The sequence below is a fragment of the Struthio camelus genome, chromosome 17 (assembly GCF_040807025.1).
Source record: "Struthio camelus isolate bStrCam1 chromosome 17, bStrCam1.hap1, whole genome shotgun sequence".
NCBI classification, from domain to species: domain Eukaryota; kingdom Metazoa; phylum Chordata; class Aves; order Struthioniformes; family Struthionidae; genus Struthio; species Struthio camelus.
Window position 1 is genome coordinate 7,225,985 of NC_090958.1, and position 18,803 is coordinate 7,244,787.

The window sequence follows — 18,803 nt, forward strand, 5'->3', positions numbered from 1 at the left end:
CTGTATTTCGATTGTTCGAGAGGATGGGCACTACACTCTCGAGTATTTACCAGACATATTTCACGATGCTTACAGTGACTTCAAAGAAAATGGTGCTGGGTGAACCTGAAAAGCACTGGCCTCAAGGAAGTTAATATTAACACACTAAGGCAACAGCTTGACGCTGTGCAAGATGACAATCGCGCTCTGCTCTTCACAGCGCTCGTTCCTCATCACCTGAGCTACACAAAGCTGAAAACAAATAGCTCTTGGATAAGACAAAACCCTTCCGAACCACTCATCGTTCCGATTCGGCACATAAAGGGCCTCGAGAGTATTTTACTCCAATAGGAGAGTTGAGGCTGGTGTCCTAAACAAGTTTCCAAGCGTTTGTCTGTCACAGTAACTCCGAATGTCTTCACAGGAACGTAAGCAGTTCTCTCATTCCTGCTACAGGGTTTTGGTGAAACGGGGGCCACGGTCTCCCGGAGCCGGGGGTGAAGTTCTTGCTGCACCAAGCGCTTGGGATCCTCCTGGCTGAAATTAAAGAGCTGCACAGAAATATCCATATGCTGAAGTGGTTTTGGCCACACTTGCAGATCTTTAGTGAAAAGCTTGGCAGAAGATGAGAACAGTGTAAATAAAGGAGTTCTTGCAAGGAAAACGTGCTCATTTGCTTGATCACTTTTCCAAACCCAACGTAAATCTAACTAGGTGATTATTTTTGATGAATCTATGCTTTTGCAAACAAGTACAAAATTTATCTAGTCAGCATTTAATTTAAAAACCATGTAACGAATAATGAACTTCTCAGCCTTCTGATATACAACATATCACTTCTTTAAGCCAAGAAAAGAAATTTCAAATTATCTTGCCAAGCCTTGACAATATGCAAGAAAACAAAATAGCTTGCAAAATTGAGCTGGAATTGAGGTTTATACTAGAACAACCATATTAACTCACCACAACCGTGACAAGATGCAGATCAACGTATTTGCTGCTTGCAGTAGTGGCAGTACCAATTTAAATCAAAAGGTCATATAGAGGTAGCAAAAGCACAGCTGATCAGTGGTGCTCAAGCACACACCTACAAAGCTCTACACAACCATTTTGGGGGGAAAAACAAACAAAAAAATCCCTTAAAAACAAATAACCCCCCCCCCCCACCCTCCACTACACCCAGCAGAAGTAGGTAGATGTGCTCTACAGTTATAAAGATTATCCCAAAAAATCTTTTTCATCTCCCTGGCTATTTTCCTCCCAGTTGTAGTCCTCGCTCCGCATCGATCGTTCAGTTACGTGCAAGTGGCCACACGTGACCCAAGCTGCTCCCAGGCCCAGGCCAGAAGACGTCAGAGAGGAGTTTGTTCTTGGGGAGGGAATTAATCAAGAGAAGAGCACGGTATTAAGCAAACAGTCATCTTCCCAATGCTTAGTCTTTGACTCAGAAAAAGGATGAAAACCACGTCCGAGGGGGACGGCCTAAATCATCCACCGGTTCTGAAAGCTACAACTCCCAATTCCTTTACTGGTTTTAACCGGGTAGTTGCCATTTCCTGAATGGCTATGTCATACCAGAGGCTGAGACACAACCCCTTTCACCACCACTGCCGCTCGTCTGTCTTCATTAGAGAGGTATATTCCTTCCACAGTTGTCACAGCTTTTGTCAGTAGCCCTAAGGTTTAAACTGGAGGATATTTATCTTATAGACTTTATACTTAAATTTATTATCACTTTTTTTTTTTTTTAAACCTTGCCTTTGATATTTCCTTCAGAACACTGAGCTCAAGTAGAGCAGGGGGGCCGCCCTTGCACAGCGGGGAAACCAATTTCTCTTCAAAAATTGACATTTACTTTGAAATCCACACATACTTCAGACTGTCCCAGGATCTGATGCACCTCAGCCGGGGCGGGGGGGGGAAGAGTCGGCTCATCAGCCAAACTGGCAATTATTTGGACTAGAAGTTCAGAAAGGAAAGAACTCGTATGAATATTCTTCCCTTCCCCCAGTTTCCTGAGAGGAAAAAGGCTCCTTATCAGCTTCTTTACAAAAGGGAATCTCCAGAAATGTTATCACATATCATGGTCAGGTTTGGGGGGGGCGGGGGGGGACCCTTGCCATGACTGAGATCTTATTCTTGTCCTCTACCTCACTCCAAGATGCACTTGGATCAAGATACAAGGCAGGCTACAAAAGCTTTTTAAAAGGAGGGAAAACAAACCCAAGTCGCAGAGCATCCCACGCACGGCAGGGAAAGGCTCTAGCGCTAACGATACAACGCGGGGCAGAACTGGAGGCTCCCCCGAGGCCCGGGCCCCGCGCCGCCAGAACTGCGGAGCAGGCGAACTCCTGCTTGCGACGCAGGCACACAGCGGGAGCGGTGACCCCAAGTTTGCTGCATGTTAAGTGTTTCATGCAACAGGAAGCAAAGCTTGAATTCGAAACGGTGGCAGAGAAGTGGGGACATCTTATGGAAAAGTGGAGATGCACCTGTCTATATTATTGTAGTAGCATAGTAATGGCTACAACCGTGACTGCAGTCATCAAGCTTTTAGGATACAGCAAGAACATGCAGCCTGACTAAACTCTCCAGTGTTTTTAAAACACAGACCAGTTAAATAAAAGCATATGGATAGAGAAAGAGAAGCTCTGGGGATCACAACATCTTTTACCTAACTGCAGTGACATCTCAGTTGTAAGCCTACTGAATGTATTAGGTCACTAGCACTCCTCATCCACTTCCCCTGGAAGCATGAGGAATTTCTGAACACCAGAAATGGGGGGAAATCAAAAGGAGGCACCCTCACTACTTCATCTTTGCCCTAAAGCACGCCACACATGCTTTCCCCCTGGATCTGACACACGTTGAATAGGACCTACCTACTCCCATCTAACAAATGCTTGCTCTTCTTACGGAGTAGGTCAATGTGTACTATAAGATTTCCAACTGCTGCTTTCTTAGGCACGTTGTACCTTTAATATCATACTTTCACTTACCTATCAATAAACCCACAACTAAACGCATCTGTCCAACAATCCCAATGGCAAAAAAATCCCTTATACGCTATATATCACTCTGATTCTGTGATACCACTACTACCAGCTTATACATTGCAGAATTACGTCATTATCTTTCAAAAGACACGTTTTATTTCAGATAGGCAGTAAATCAGGCTCCTCTCCTGTTTTAACAGCAGTTCCACCAACTCTTCCATCACCATATACAACTATAAACAGTGAATTCAATTAGAGCGCCTGTAAATAATTCATGCTGGCTACCACCATCTTCTAGTGTCACAGATGAAAGGATGTAAATCTAAACTCTGCAATGTCTGAAATTCAGAAATCTAAATTCTAGTGAACTTGACCTGCTATTGACCATTGCAACACTTCCTTTCCTCTGGAAGTCCCATTTCCCCTAAGAGCGTCTTCTCGCTTCTGCTGGCAAGCACTTGCTACTGAAGATGGCATGTCTGCGATGACATGGGGGCAAGGAAGATGACAAAGAAGAATGATATTTAAAACACATCTCTAACTCCTAAACAATCAGAGCAGAGAAATCACTCAAAAACCTGAATGCAATTTTGACACGACTTCCACAGTATCTTTACTCAAGCAACCACAATACAATTCATTCATTAACAAAAGTGGCTTTTAACGCCTATCGCATTTTCAATCATTAATTCACTGGATCTATTAATCTGCAACAATTTACAAGCATATGAGCAAAAAGTAGAGTATCTTGAAATCCCAGTTTGACAAATTAATTTCCAATTGCTTAAATTCAGCTTTCGGCAACAGACAGCATAAGGCACCATATACTTAACCTGAATGGTTGCATGCACTGTTTAAACTGTACTATCAGCTGCTACCATATTTACTAGCTGTAATATTAAGGAGCTCAAGAGTGCTCTGGAATCATTTATTTTTCAGATATGCTAAGACACACAAAGCACTAAGAGCCAGAAGGACATTCACTTCTTCAAATGCTGAAAATTTATAAAATAGTACGGAGAATGGCTCAGTTTTCTAAAAAGGAAGCAAAGAACTATACTTACAAAGTAAACTGCTCCAAAACTTCCATGTCCGATTTCATGTAAACCCACAAATATTTCTTCAGGATCATCTTTGTAGAACAGGTCAGCTATTTCTGGGTCCTTTGGCACCCCTTTGCGCATGATGAACAGTATTATGAACTAGTTCGCACTTCCGATTCCCAATCAATTTCTTCCTTCATCGACAAAGTAGTTTGTAGACAGCATTCAGCACCTAGTGAAAAAGTTCATCTTTGATCCACTTCCTTTATACGTGTTCCTGTTCTTGCTTCTTTGACAGTAAAAATAAGAGGAAACACTTTCAGAAGCAATAGACTTCACTATCGTTTCCTTCAGCTAATTCCTTTTAATTATTAGTCTAATTTAGATATAGAGATTAAAATGCATTCACAGAGTATAACAGCCCTTTATCTCATACAGGAAGCAAGTACTGCAGTTACACTAAAGTCCACTTGAAGACAAAAGTCCTGTTGCTATGCAAAACATCCTGTGATTTGAGTTTGTTATTCTTAAGTCTGGTCCCCTAATGTGTCAGTTTTTAGGCTATTACCCTTGTTCTTTCCACTTTTTTTTCTGCTGTTTCCTTTACTTATGTGCTCTGTTGCCACCTGCTGCTAATAATTTAGCACCTGCTTTCTATTCCACAGAACTACCTCACCATTAAATGGGTTTTTTTGTTTTTTGTTTGTTTTTTTTTTTTTTAAGTGCTGTAAGACAACGAGTGCTATTGGGTTTTGATGACTCCCACGTCACAGAACTGCTTTGGAAAAATCCCAGACTCCATCATATAGGGCAGATCTTTGCTTCCTTTACATCTTTCTTTAGTACAGACCTACCATTAGACAGCACAGAACAGAGCCACACTTAAATGAAGATTTAAAAGATTCATCTCAAAAGTTTTATTTGTGAAATCATTCACCAAATAGTTTCATGTTTCCCATCAAAACAAAACCTGGAAAATCAGTCACTGCTGTACAAAGGAATGATGGCTGCATCTATCCAGCTGCTTTTGCTTTCTGAATTCCAACAGACTATCTGCAGGTGAGTCAACTAGAGCAGGTTCTAACAACGGCCTGAGGAATTCTCAGAATTATATTTCCAGATACATAGCTGGGCACCTTGTTTACTGATACTATACCTCTTTCATGCATAAGAGAAGGAAAAAAGCTTCTGAAAACATACACCACGACGTGCAGCACACCTCATGTTATAAATCAGCATAACATTTGAAAACGGACTGACTGAAATATAATGACTGGATAAAATTAAAATTAGAACGCACAGTAAAGGCTTCAGTAGGTTTCAGGCTGCAAGTGTCATCCAGCTAGTATAGTGCTGAAAGCATGGCATAATTTTGGTCTGAGGCAGAGACAGTCTCCTCGGCTCAAAATTACAAATAATGGAGCAACATGCGCAACAAATTCTGGCTCATTAGAAGAGCATGAGGCTTACCTGGGTAACTGTGGCACAAAGCATGCTCTGTGGCTCAGATTCCTTTCAGCGGCATTGTCGTGTGCTCTGTTGCCCCCCCAAATTCTATGCACGCTGTTATTCTGCAAAGGAAAACAGGTGTCAGCATTTAAAAATATATTTTAAACTTTTTGTACCTTATTCTAATACCTATGCATGAAAATACTACATTTAAGAGAGTCCACTGACTATCAAGTGATCCCTGGAAAGGGCAGTTAAAAGGAATACGGACTATAAAGGCTAGCGAGCTCTCTTTAGGTGAGGACACTCACTTCCTGTGCTCTATAACCCTTGGGCTTCTGATATATAAGATAGCAAACCAGGAAAAGAGGTTAAATGCTAAATTCTTTGACTTCTCCAAAGGCTCTCAGGCTGACACGGGCAGAGGGGAGCGCTACGGAAGCTTCCTCTCACAGGCAGACCACAATTCTTCTGTCTCTCTTGCGTGTGCAAGAGGACAAAGCCTGCAAAGCTGAGTCTATTATTTAGCTCAGTATGTCGTACCTGATGACTTACAAGACCTCAAAGAAAATGCTAGATGTTGGTAAGTCAAATATTGTTGGATTCCACTGGGGAGAGAAGGAGCAATTTAAAAAAGGAAAAGGAGGACGTCCAGCTAGAGCCATCAGCTGAAATCAGGCCTAGCCTGCTCACAATTCAGGATGTGGCTGGCTGCAGTCACCCGCGCCTTCCAGCGTAACACTCTCCAAATACCCGTCCTCTAAGGGAGAGAAACATTTTGACAGCTTAAAAAAAAAAAAACAAAAAAAAACAACCAACTTGCTCTCATAGAAAAGTTTACCAAAATAACCACATCCACAGAAGAAATGCTTCACAAGGATAGCATACAGCAAAACTATATTGCCAAAGACCTTTCAAGCATACACCTGAATTCATGCCAAAACAAGCTAACCTGTCTACTCATTTATTAGGAAAAAAAAAAAATCTTATGAACAGAAATCCTCCTGTTGGTTACTAACATTATCCAAAAAGATGGGTCTCGTGTACAGTCCTCAACACAAAGCAATAAAATTGAGCTGATAAGAAGTTATTTGAGGACCTCCGAAAAAGGATCTGCAATATTTTAGCTAAAGTCAGCAATATTTTAGTTGAAAAGAAAATAAAGTCTCTCCAGAATAAACTAATGATAAAAGCCCAGATGAATAAATGATTATTCATTCTCAGCCGACTGACCTCACCCAAAGGTGCTATATTTACTACCTGCCTGCAGACATGGGCAAAGAATGCAGTATTTCAGGTCTGGCATCCTTCAGTCAAGTGAAAAGTCCATCTGGCTTTAGAACAGTAAAAGCTAAACGGGAAGAGAGAACAATTTATTCATCTCTAGTCACATGAACTTCTCTGCCATAACTAAAAATCTGTGCACATCCTAATATTCAAGGATAAATTGCTATTTCGGATGAGAAAGTAAGTGCCAATATTTAGAGATAAGCCCTAGGTAACAACGTTGTTCTCCAGCTGGGACAGACACAGGTGGTAAGGATGGACAATACTATATCTCCTCAACAGGACTATTATTTTCCATTAATGATTATCAGAAAGAACTTGGGAGATAAAAATATATCACAAGATGGTTTAAAAGATGGCTGGCTTGGCCCTTCAGAGCACTATGGCAGTTGAATGCCATCAGTAAAAGTAACTCAACTCCAAGGTACGGTCAATCTGAGAGAATTGTTCCAGCCATCAAACTATTTAACACAGAAGGAAACAACTTCTACTCCAAGCAGCTGGTACATCCTCCAAAAAGCATACACAAAACAGCATTTGAAACATTCGGAGTTTGTGCAATTCTCATTTTGTTCAAATGAGGCCCTGTGGAGATGCCTCTAAGCATGCACCTAAGAAGTAAAGCTCTCGGTCAGCGGGTACTAGAAAAAACCATCAGCCTTAGAGGGTAAACTGCTCGCGCTATATTTCTGAAATACTGCAAAAGTGCTAGAAAGACTAGACCAACTCAAGAGTAAGTTCAGCACCAGCGACAATACTAAGAACAACATTTAAAAGATAATTCTCTAAAGAAAAAGGTAGAACGTATTATGCCTGCTATGCTGATAGCACCTACACTGGATTCTTCAGTGGGGAAGAGAGGAAAGCCATCAGGAAAACTGTATCCGACGCCATAGGGTTTGCCCCTTGGATGTTGCTTTTACTAGATTCAGGTACCCAGTGTTAAAACACTGGTTTATTGAAATCTAGGGAAAGTCAAGTATACAAATATTCACAATACTCAGTTGTTGTGGAAACTTTGCAGAGTATCATTAGGACCCCACACATGAGCAAGTTCCAGTGCTCAGTTAAATCGGCATAAAAAGAAGGGAAATATTATCAAGATGCCGGGTTTTCTAAGAATTTAAATAGTATCCCAGAAGAAATTTCCTTTAACTATCTAGTAACACAGGATAACTCAAAAGCAACTGTTTTTTCTGCACCCTTTTACACATACCAATACTGTGGCTGCTCAGGATTTTTAAAAATATATATATGCTTACAGGAAACCTCCGCTTGAGTAAACCAGTGCTTCCAAATGCATGTATTGTGAGCCTCTGAGCATCTTTAGGAGCTGTGCATTTTCCTTGCAACGGCTCCCAGGGAGAAGACAATCCCTAAGTGATTTTCCAGTCCTGATTTCCTAGCCTTAATGTTCATTAAAAACAGCTTAGTGTAAAACCTAGGGAAAAATACTTAATATTAACTGTACCTCTTCCAGAATTTCCGGATGGGTAATGGGGAAATGACACACAGAAGACTAGATGTAGCAACAAGAGATTTATAAACTAAATTTTGTTGCTGTTGTTTTAATATTAGAAAACTGTTCTGGAGTGAAGGCTGAATTTTAAAGGCCTGTAACTAATCCAGATACGTCCTTGTGCATAAAAAGTTCTTATACCAGAATAAAAGAGTCCACATAAAAAGCTAACCCAGTCTTCTTCCTTGAGTGGAGAAGCCTTGAATTGAAGAAGTCTTTGACACCACATGGCAGAGCTGCAGCAAAGATAAAAGACTGCTGATTTTCACAGGAGTTAAAGCTCCTGGTAGACTAGACTAACTACTGGGTTTGTAACATAGTTGAGAAAGACCTATCCTTTTTGAAGGCCCTCGAGCTTGCTACAATTGGGAAACCGGTGTTACGTCGGACATATTTTCAGAGCAATGTCTCTTTTTTTCCCAGTAACGTTACAGACCTCAGAAAAGCCAAATCACTAGTTATTTTAAAACTTCATTCTTTAGGGAAAACAGAACTAATGCCACAGTGAACCCGATGTGCAGGAATCCTGCAGCTTGCCCAGCACAGAAGGGCCCTAAATGAAAGGGTTAAATGCTGGAAAGGTAGTTTGAAGAGTACAAGTGGAAGATGACAATATTCTCGAACCACTGAAGAGTTCAGCTTAGAGCAATTTGCTGGACTACTCCCCTTCTCTATCCTTCAAATAGAAAAACTCAGAAATATAACCCAAAGTGACCTTCATTCTTTTGGGTGAAGTTACTGTAGTTCTGGCCTGCTACCATGAGCCGATACTCTTCTCCTCTAGCACATTGCAGCATTTACTTTTACCATAGTGTTTTTAGCATCCTCTACTCCTCATTTAGACTAAACAGCACAAGAACCAGCTGCTTTTAGTGGCTGGTGGAAGATGACAGGAGGCCTCATTAAGGAATTCACAGGAGAAACGACTGCTAGAAACTATCGTAACAATCAGGCCAGAAAGCAGATAGCAGCATGCTACTCTCCGCGAACAAGCGGCTCGTCCTGCAGACTTTGGGCAGATTACACCCTGAATAATGCTATATAGCATGTCTCGCTACTAAAGGGAACGCATTTTTTCAGTTGAAAGGTATGCAAAATTCAAGTCCTTGACTTGAACATAAATGAAACATCAAAACATAACTGGGAGTGCTTTCAGGCAGACCCAAACTATCCAGATTTCCAAATATCCCATTTATCTGAAACTACATCCACGTACAAGAAGATCTCTTACTTGTGCCCACAAAAAATTCCATAGCTGCCACCATGCTCTGCGAAGACACCTCTTAATCAAACTAGTCAAGATCTTCACTTCCGTCTCTGTAATACTCCCTAAACAACCTGCAACCTGGCCAGCGCCTTACGCTCTCGAGCACACTCAGTAAATACGCAGCGTGGTTTCCAGGCTGCGCAAGGATCTCAGTGGCAACACTCATAACTCCATAGTCCGTATGCAAGTGCAAGCGTACGGCTTGTAAAACCCACGTTGTGAACGGCATCGCACAACGCTCACAGGCCCCATTCAAACGTGTACAGTAATATATACAATTAATTTTCATTCCTAGCTGCACCACAGTACTTCCCAAAACAAGACAAAGTTTTCCACTTCAAACAGAAAAACAAACTCCAGGAAACAGGGTGGAGCAGCGGCAGCTTCCACGCAGAGGAGGAGTAATTTTACATCAAAACTCTTTTTCAGAGAATGACAAACACATACAGTCCCGTTTCCTCACTCCAGTCTCCACGAAATCTCCAGAAACTTGGAGGACAACATTAAGCAGCAAGTTCCTGGATAAATTCACAAGCAGCTGACAGACACTGTCCCGAATCAGAACCCCCTGGAGCTCAAGGCAGGCACGCTGCAGCCCCTTGCACATCGCCTTGCATTGTTTTTATAAAATGAGCAACATTTTTCCTTTAATTGCTATATATGACTGGCAGGGCCAAAATAATTACTCCACCCAGTGTTTTTGCAACTGCTTAAGCATACCTCACTAATTCTCTTACATGCAGACCGTGGTCTAGGATCAAGAGTCCCTCACTCGACAGAAGCAGGTACTTGGCTTCTGAGGGGCCCAACAGTCCCTGCACGCGCTCAGCCAAAGCCTGAGGATCTGCGGCAGCAGAGATCTTCAGCAGGCACCTCTGGCACAATTAGTCACGCATATAGAAAGCGGAGGAAGAGGAGAAGAATTTAAAACTTAGTAGTTTCCTGTAATCGACAGATACAAACATCTCCGTAGCCTGCAGGAATTGTTCATCTCATTATGTAATTTATCAGCACTCGAAAGAGCTGGGAGTCAAGAGGAGCCTTTCTTCTTTAAGCTTTTCCTCACAGAAAAGAGCAATGTATTTTTTGCAGGAGACAACCCACACAAGGGCATACTTGTAGTTAACAAGTAGTTTAATCTCTTAACTAAGAGCAAAAATTTCCAAGTTGTATATCAACAGCTGGCAAAATTCAAACTCCCAAATCAAGCGCCATCACTTCAAGCCTTTCATTCAAATAGTTTCTCTAAAGGGCTCCTACAAAGAGAAAAAAGCATAAAGACTTCATTACGGTTCAAAGTGGTCAGGCAAACGCCGTACCTAACACGTTCCACAACCCATCCGGATGCTAACGCGTTTCCTATAACAAGGGATCTTATCTGCCATAATACTTTTCCCGATGCATCGCAAAGCACCACTAACTCTCCAAGCGCTTCCCACAACTCTAATATTTTGCTTCCACGTTGTAAGTGATTCTGCTTCACAGCGAGTCCGCTGCGCTCGGAGGAAGCAAACCGCGCGAGCGGAAGGAAACGCGGCGCCAGCCAGCGCTCAAGCTCAGAGCTCAGGTGCTTCTTTCCAGACAAGTTCCCCAGCGAAGCCTCCAAACTACTGCAAGGAGCGGCACAGCTTCGCTGTCCTCCGTCACGAAGCACAGTTCGGTGGGGTTTTTTGTTTCGTTTTGTTTCTCTCTCCAAGGAAGATAGGAACATCTGCAACAGTAAAAGCAATTAACACGCGGCAACCTTTCCCTAACATCACACAGCTCAGAATTCAGTACATTAGAGAAGACATGTTTTCACTGGCCTGGCGCAGATGCTCTACAGCACTATCGTGACAATTCTGCAGCTGTTACCAAAAAAAAAATTGCGAGGAAATTATGGAGGAGTTAAAAACTCAGGCAATTAGCTTAATCAGGAAAATTGTTAAAAATAACAGGAAAAACAGCTACTTTCCAAATCGTGTCTGTAAGTAGTATTTTAAGAATGAACTGAAATTGAAGATATGATAGAGCAAAGCATCAAGTCTTCTCCAGGCAAGAGACGAGCCCTTAATCTTCTCTCTGCTTTGCTAAGCACCTGTAACTGTAGTTATCCGAGATCATGAGGTAGAATATATGGAAAACACTTTCCAAAACCTATAGTACTATGGAGATACAAGAGAAAAAAACAAAATCTAAATCCAGTTCAAAATCTGGGCTTTAGAAAAACCAAAAAGCCCAAAAAAAAACAGACCCAAAACTCTTCACAATAAATGCATAATGAAAAAAACAAAGCTTGACAGCAAGGGATGCCAAAGTGACGCTTTCTAATCATTTTCCAGTTAAACTTAAAACAATTTAATGAAAATAGGCACATCCTTATATTGCTTAAGGATAACCAGCAGTATAACATTTTTAGGATCAAAAGCATTTTCTGAACCATTATATCACTTAAAAAAAATTTAAAGTGATGAAATAAACTTCATGTAGTTAGGAAAAGGAAAGAAATGGGCTTCTTGCTCTAAACAAGATCTCACTGGTGTTTCATCATGGCTCTCCTGAAATAATTCACGACTACACTCGCAAGGGAGGAAAGATACATGAATCAGATTTTAAATCCTAATGTAGCCTGAACAGCATCATGCAGAGAAATGCAGGTTTCATGTAAGAGTAGTCTTCCCAAAAAAGCATCTCAGCCTCACATATGGATCATGAAATTGAGAAAACTGGGGGGGGGAGGGGGATTTAAATAGTAAAAGCAACTTTAATATCATGCTTCCATAGCTCTTCGTGACGTTGTGTAAAACACAGCAAACCCTACACAATTATAAACTCATATAAACTCATGCCTATTCTGCTGTGTGCTACTCAGAGGCACAAATACATCACCGAGGTTGTTTATGAACGCTTGAAGAGACGCCAGCACACTCAGGAGGTTCCTTCGCATTAACGTAACGGCTTCCAAAGAGCTGTACCCATTTTGCGTTTTAAAGCTATTTTTTGATATTTTTTAGGAGTTCACTTTTTGACTGACACGTAATCAAACAAAAAAGACCATAACTGGATGAATCTATTCCTGCCACCCGCTGCCGAAGGCTGGAAGTTGCTCTGAAGCCTCCAGAGCGATGCTCAGCACAGCGAGAGCCGGCATACCCCCGTCCACCCGATGCTACCGGCCAACGGTGCCGCCAACCCAGCTGACACGCAAGCAGCCACGGCGGCTACCGGCTCTACCTGCCGCAAGATCAATCAATCAATAAATGCCTAATGAGGCTGCAAACAAATCTCCACCTGCCTTCCAAGATCAGTTTTTTCTGAAATAGAGGCAATGACTGTTCATATGGTTTTCAGCACTAACAAACCCTACAGGGTTTAAAATTCAGTTTTTGCATTGCTGGGTTAGACGGCAGCCCATTACGCTCTGTCCCTCAGAAGCGAGCCAGAAACTGAAGCGAACAGTTAGGTTTAAATAATTGAGGTTAGTTTGCAATTATGCTGTTGAACAGTTGCGTTGCGCTACCTGAGGGTGATTGGGGGGGGTATATACTTATGATTTGGGGAAAAAAGGGGTTTTCACTGTACAAACGCAAGACAATGAACAAGATCATCTAATGCAACCGTGTGCTAGTGAAGGCATCTTCTGTTACAACATTAGCTGACATTGAAAAAAAAAAAAAGACATAAGTTTTTTTTAAATAGAAAGCTATTTTTTCAAGAAAACGCAACTCAGATACTGATTGCTGGAAACTATACCACTGTAAACCAGCCAAAAAGGAAAACAGATGCAGACCGCACTCATGTTGGGGGGGGGGGGTGTGAAAAAAGACACCCTCTTGTTTTTAGTAGGAGAGTCTCCTAGTACCTCTCTCAGAACATGCAAAACCACCCACAACACCAAACAGCGACTTTCCCCCCCTCTCAATTTAAGGGGACAGGGTTAGGGAAGGCAACCGCGAGGCATGCTCTTCACAATTCCAAGAAACTCCATGGATTTATATTATGAGCTTCCTATAAAAAAGTTAACTGCAAAACACAGGAGAGAGTTGCACAGTGCACCATACATTGGTTGTCCTCTTCAGCGAGAAGATTTAGGGAGACTTCCAAGTCCTAACCTCTTACTGCTGCTCATTTGAGAAGTAGGAGAAAGCCACAGCATTCAGCACATCTCCCCCAAGACTTCTAGTCTCGGCTGCGTACCGCTACCCCCTGTATCCGCACACCCTTTCTTAGCCCCATGAATCTCCCCCTGCCGCACGCTTCTCCTTTTATAGATCTCCTTCCTTCCTGCCTGCCTCTCTCGGTGCCAGCCAGAGATAACGCTTTAGGAAACAGCCTTTTTGACTGCTTCGGTATATCGGTTTGGCTCAGTCCGTGCTCAGTGACTCTGTTCTACTCCCACACACCCAGCTCTCTTCCTGACCTATTTACAGGCACTGCTGCAACCATTAACGTATATAAAAGGAAAATTTTCCACACTTGCATCGTTAAAAAGTAGCTACACCTGTTTCGTTCAGGCATCCCAAAGTCCACTGCGCAAGTGGAACTGAACAGGAAAAAGCTCATTCTGAAAAACGCACAGAAGTCAGGTACACGGGGGAAACCTGCTATTAGAAGACGCCAAATTTAATCTAGCATGTACCAGCCAACACAGTCAGTGATTATTATACGACTTACCCGCGGGCTTCCCAAGTTTATTTTTTTCTGGCATATGTATTTTTTGCAGCTAGTAATAAGAAACACAGAAGCAAGATATGGACGTCTAATTTCCAAGACATCACTATTTTCTAATGACTGTACACAGGAAGGGAGCATTACCTGCTGTATAGGCTAAGAACATCGGACAGCTGAAAAATCTGGAAACGGAAGAGATACTGTGCTGCTGTTATTTGTCACATGCAAAGAACTGATGGTTTGGGTTTTCTGGCCATCACACATGCTCGTAAGAGGACCCTCTTGCAGATACCTCTTCTTCAGGGTCTTTTTAACATTTTAACTTTTTATTCTTATGATAATTACAGTAATTATTTACACCTAACAGTCATCACAGACCCATACAAGTACCCAAATATATATATTTTTAATCTGTCATAACACAGTAAGGCATCCATAAAGAGTATCTTGCAGCAGGAGAACATCCAGCTTGACAAACTACACTAACAAAATCTGCTTTAAAACTCTAGGTATTTAATTTCATGAGCAGCCTCAGTGAAACTAAGTTATTGGGTGCCTAAGGCTAAAGCCACGGATCCCGTCACGCTCCCTCCTCTGCAGGACAGCGGGAGGATGCGTCAAGGAGGACCGTGCAGCAAGGTGCTTATTCCTGCTGTTTCTACTCGGAATAGAGACTTCATTAGACAGGGCTCGTAGAGGGCTAAGCACCCCGCTCATCCTCAAGTAAACCTGCCTCTGCCCATACGCAGAAACGAATATACCATTCAAGGGACAGGACCGGTGGAGGCAGCGCTATATAGTATTTGTTGGAAAAACGCCTGACAAATCTGAGAAATGACCAGTTAACAGTTCTTGTATATTCTGTAACCTTCACGAGTACCGAGTCTGCGGCCCCTACAATATCACTGTTGTGCCAAATCATAGAGCTACAGGCTTAAGAAATTAGACTTTCACTACCAGCTCAGAGGTGTGATCTTGCCATTACCTGGAACCGTCTACGGTTGCTAACGAACTTTGTCCCTCTGAGCCTGTCCACACTACACAAAATACAGAAACGGATAAAATGAGAAACTGAGTAACATGTTCAAGGTCAAACAAAGGATATAGCAACCAAGAATAAAATCTAAGTCTCCAGTACCAAATTAATACATATGCGCAATCTTTCCAGGGTATTTATTCATTAGGGCAGAAGCTCAAGCCTACAAGCGCGAGCGGACGTAGCCAGCGCTACGTACCCCTGCAGCCACGCCAACGCTGCGAACGCAATTCCTCCATCCCGCAAACTCGTTCTCAAACGCCCTCCGATAGGGCTGTCCCAGACCAACGCTGGGCTAAGCTCCGGGGACAGCACGAAGCCTCCCGGCTTGCTGAAGCTCCCTCCTACCCCTCCGGCTTCGGATTCGATTGCTAAGCAGTGCGGGAGCGAACGCTGCTACGTATAAACTGAAAAATAAATGATTGTAGCAGGCATCTTGCTCCGCTTCCTGTCCCAAGGCTGCACTCTCCGCCCCGGCCCCAGGGTGTGGTGCCCCAACCGCAGCCGGCCCCACGCCGCCAAAACCCTGGATGTTTCTCCTTCCTTACTGCTGCTGCTTCGGTTTGGTGTGGTAAGTTTGTTCCATGACTGTTTGAGGATCTCCAGGGATTTTTCATTGCTTTTTTTATTTCAGGAACAGAGACGCACACAGACGTTTCCTCCATCCTCTCCGCAAGTTCACTTCAGGAAAAGCACAAACGCAGCAATTACCGCGCAGCTCAGTCTTGGCGATCACGCTTTACGGAGACCTCCGCCACAGCAAACGCTCGTGCCCAAGGAGTCGGGGTCACAGTTTCAGACGTACCTCTCTCCCGGCACTTCCACCAATTCTTTTCTGAATGTAATCCAACACAGAAAAAATATGTTCCGCTTTGAAACACACATGCACAAATTTAGCTAGTTAAAGCTAAAAATAAACAAAAACCATAGCAGCTGAGAAAAGCTTGAAAAGGCCATTATTTCATCTAGCCCCTCTCCCAACAACAACTCTGGAAAAAACTGGCCAGCAAGGCAGTTCTGCTCTAGTTCAATGCCTCTTTCTGCACCAGTTAAAACGCGTCCCAGCAAGGAACAGAGTTTGGAAATAGTGCTGTCTCGACCTCCCCCAGAAGTAATATTACTACAGTTCCCACAGAAAGAAGAAGGTTTTGACACAGAGCTTTTGGATCTCAGAGGCAACTTCCTTTTGGGACGTACAGAAGGCAGAGGCAGGTGTTTGACTGCTGCCGCTCGTTCCGAGGGGGGGTGCGTTTCTCCTCTCCCCAGCCGACGTGGTTCAGGGAAAGCTTTCCGTCTCTTACCCTCTTTAGAAAACAGTCTTCAGAATATCAACGTAGAAAAGAAACGACGTGTCTAACGGCCTGATATGTTATTAGTTTAAGAGAGAAATCTGAACATTAAGTAAATTCTATATATACCGCATGATTCACCTAGAAAGTCTTGCAACACCTTCAAAAAATCAAGCATTGCACGCAGATGAGTAAGAGAAGGGAGAGGAATAAAGTGTAACAGGGACTGGATGACTGGAGGAAAGGACAGAGACACTGTAACAGGGGCTGAAGGCTGCCTTCACTCCCTTCAGCTCTTCTCCGTGATGAAGATATCACAGAAGGCCGTTTCCACTGCGAGCAACTTCCTTATGCAACGAGCGTGCTAACACGCACAGTAACCCCACATCCGAGGCGTCTTGTCACACTAACGCAAGCATCTCTCACACACACACACACACACACGCTTTCCTGAAATTATTTCAGACCTTCTGCAAGGCCTGGTGAGCATCACCGCATGGGGTTACAGGGCCAACCTCTTGCGGTAGGGTTTTGGTACCGGCGCTCCCCACGTCAACGTTTGGGATTCCAGAGAACGGCTCCGCAGCAGTTTAAGCGGCTCTGACCAAGCTGGGTAAAACTTAATCTGTAACCTATCTGCACTATATATCCCTCCTTGTCTACGTTCTGCAGATATCTCTGTCTTAACTTAGCAAGGCATGGAAACCCTCGAGGAGTCCAAGAGAGGCAGCTTTTCTTTGCGTTTCGTGATTTGCTTCCGGCAGTACCCTCCCTCTTCCCATCACGCCGGTGCGGCCGTTTGCACCGCTCCGCACTAAGCGGATCGAGAAGCTGACCCAGACAAGTAACACCACAGAAAAAAAGCTTGGTTTTCTGACCCAGTTTGCTCGCTCGCCCCATCCCACGTCGATCCGCGCAAACCGCTCGGCCAGCGCCGTGAGCGGGGAGACGGGGACGAACAGCCAGCGCCGGGCGCTGCCCAGGCCACCGCGCGCCTCTCGGATGAGACCAGCCCCGCGCGCCTCCGCTGGAAGTTTCAGCCACTCCTGCTCTGTTACGATTTTCAAGAAAAGCGGTAATTTTAGGCTAATTCAGTACACTCCGACTAGCAAACTAAGAAAATCATTGCATTGCTGCCAATAAGCTAGAGCGTAAGACAGCAGGCGAAGGCCGGTTCTCTCAGAGACAGCATCAAAGGCAAAGCCTCGCGCTCTCGAGCTCCCCGGGCAGGCTGCTGGGAAAGAAAAAGAAAACCCACAGTGAATGACTGAAAATAAAAATAAAAATGCAATACAACTATAAAAGACTGCTGAATTGAAACAACTACTTCGCTTTAAAAAGATAAAAAAAATTCAAAGTTAAGACTGAAGTTACATCTTCACCTACTGTGCCTTCATTCATGTTAAATAAGGCTATTTAGCACTCGGAGACTCTTCCAGTAACTGGGTAATGGATAAGTCAAGGTCCGTGATTTCAGTGTCAAGTCTTAATTTTCCCGGGATTTACCAGGTCAAAATAGGCCCTTTGCTTTAATGCAGCTTTTTGGCCTTCAGCTGCTTTAACCGGAGGAAAAAAATAAAAAAAGATAAATTTGAACGGAGGGGGACGCTTCACTGGGCACTGCAATCCGACGTTAAAAAATTAACTCAGCTCTTGAACGGACAACGCTCTGGAGGTCAGCCTGGAGCTTGCTTTAGAGAACCATAATTTCAGTTCTAATCGAAGGGCGATCAGCAACGGCGGTCACTTAAGAGAGGCAGAACTTGCCCGAATTAGCATATGCAAACTGCCAGGTACATATCCTTTGGTATACTTATTTTATTTTTTTAAATATTGCCAGGCATGAAGAATCAATATACAGTTTTAACTGTGATATTGGTTCTCATTTTAAATAACCTCTGCTTAAATTTCATTTTCCCACTTGAAATTGGTAATGCAAGTTTTCACTACTGCATCCTAGGCACCTGCCTATCCTCAGGCGCGTTTTAAAGCGCCGAGATTTAACGTTTCAGAACGTTAAACCGCGAGGGAGAAAAAATTGTCAGTTAACAAAACCTATTCAGTCTCCTCGAGAAAACAAAATAGAAATAAGGTTAAATTCCTGCGGATGGGACTAATCTTTTTATAGACAAAGAAAGCAGAATCGGTCTCCCAGGACCCAGAGGGTCCTTCCAGGAAAGCAGGAAGGTAGACCGCTATGGCGGCAGAGTCTTTTACGAGACACGCGACTAGGGCCGTACACTATGCCATGAACTGTGAACGCAACGGACCGGTCAAGCCGAGCAGTC

General features: G+C 43.2%; 1 protein-coding gene across 18 annotated transcripts in view; it reads right to left on the reverse strand.

Moving 5' to 3' along the window:
- The window catches only part of TAOK3 (TAO kinase 3), a 99,188-nt gene that overhangs the window by 53,227 nt on the left and 27,158 nt on the right, over nt 1-18,803 (reverse strand). For 9 of the 18 annotated variants that reach the window (XM_068911455.1, XM_068911472.1, XM_068911468.1 and 6 more), the window contains 2 exons: nt 5,489-5,589; nt 4,040-4,250 (listed from right to left, as the gene is read on the reverse strand). In XM_068911455.1, the coding sequence (XP_068767556.1) occupies nt 4,040-4,159 (120 nt within the window). In that variant the 5' untranslated portion in view covers nt 4,160-4,250; nt 5,489-5,589. Of the gene's footprint in view, nt 1-4,039; nt 4,308-5,488; nt 5,590-18,803 lie in introns of all 18 variants that reach the window. The other 9 variants (XM_068911471.1, XM_068911467.1, XM_068911456.1 and 6 more) reach the window with 2 other exon arrangements.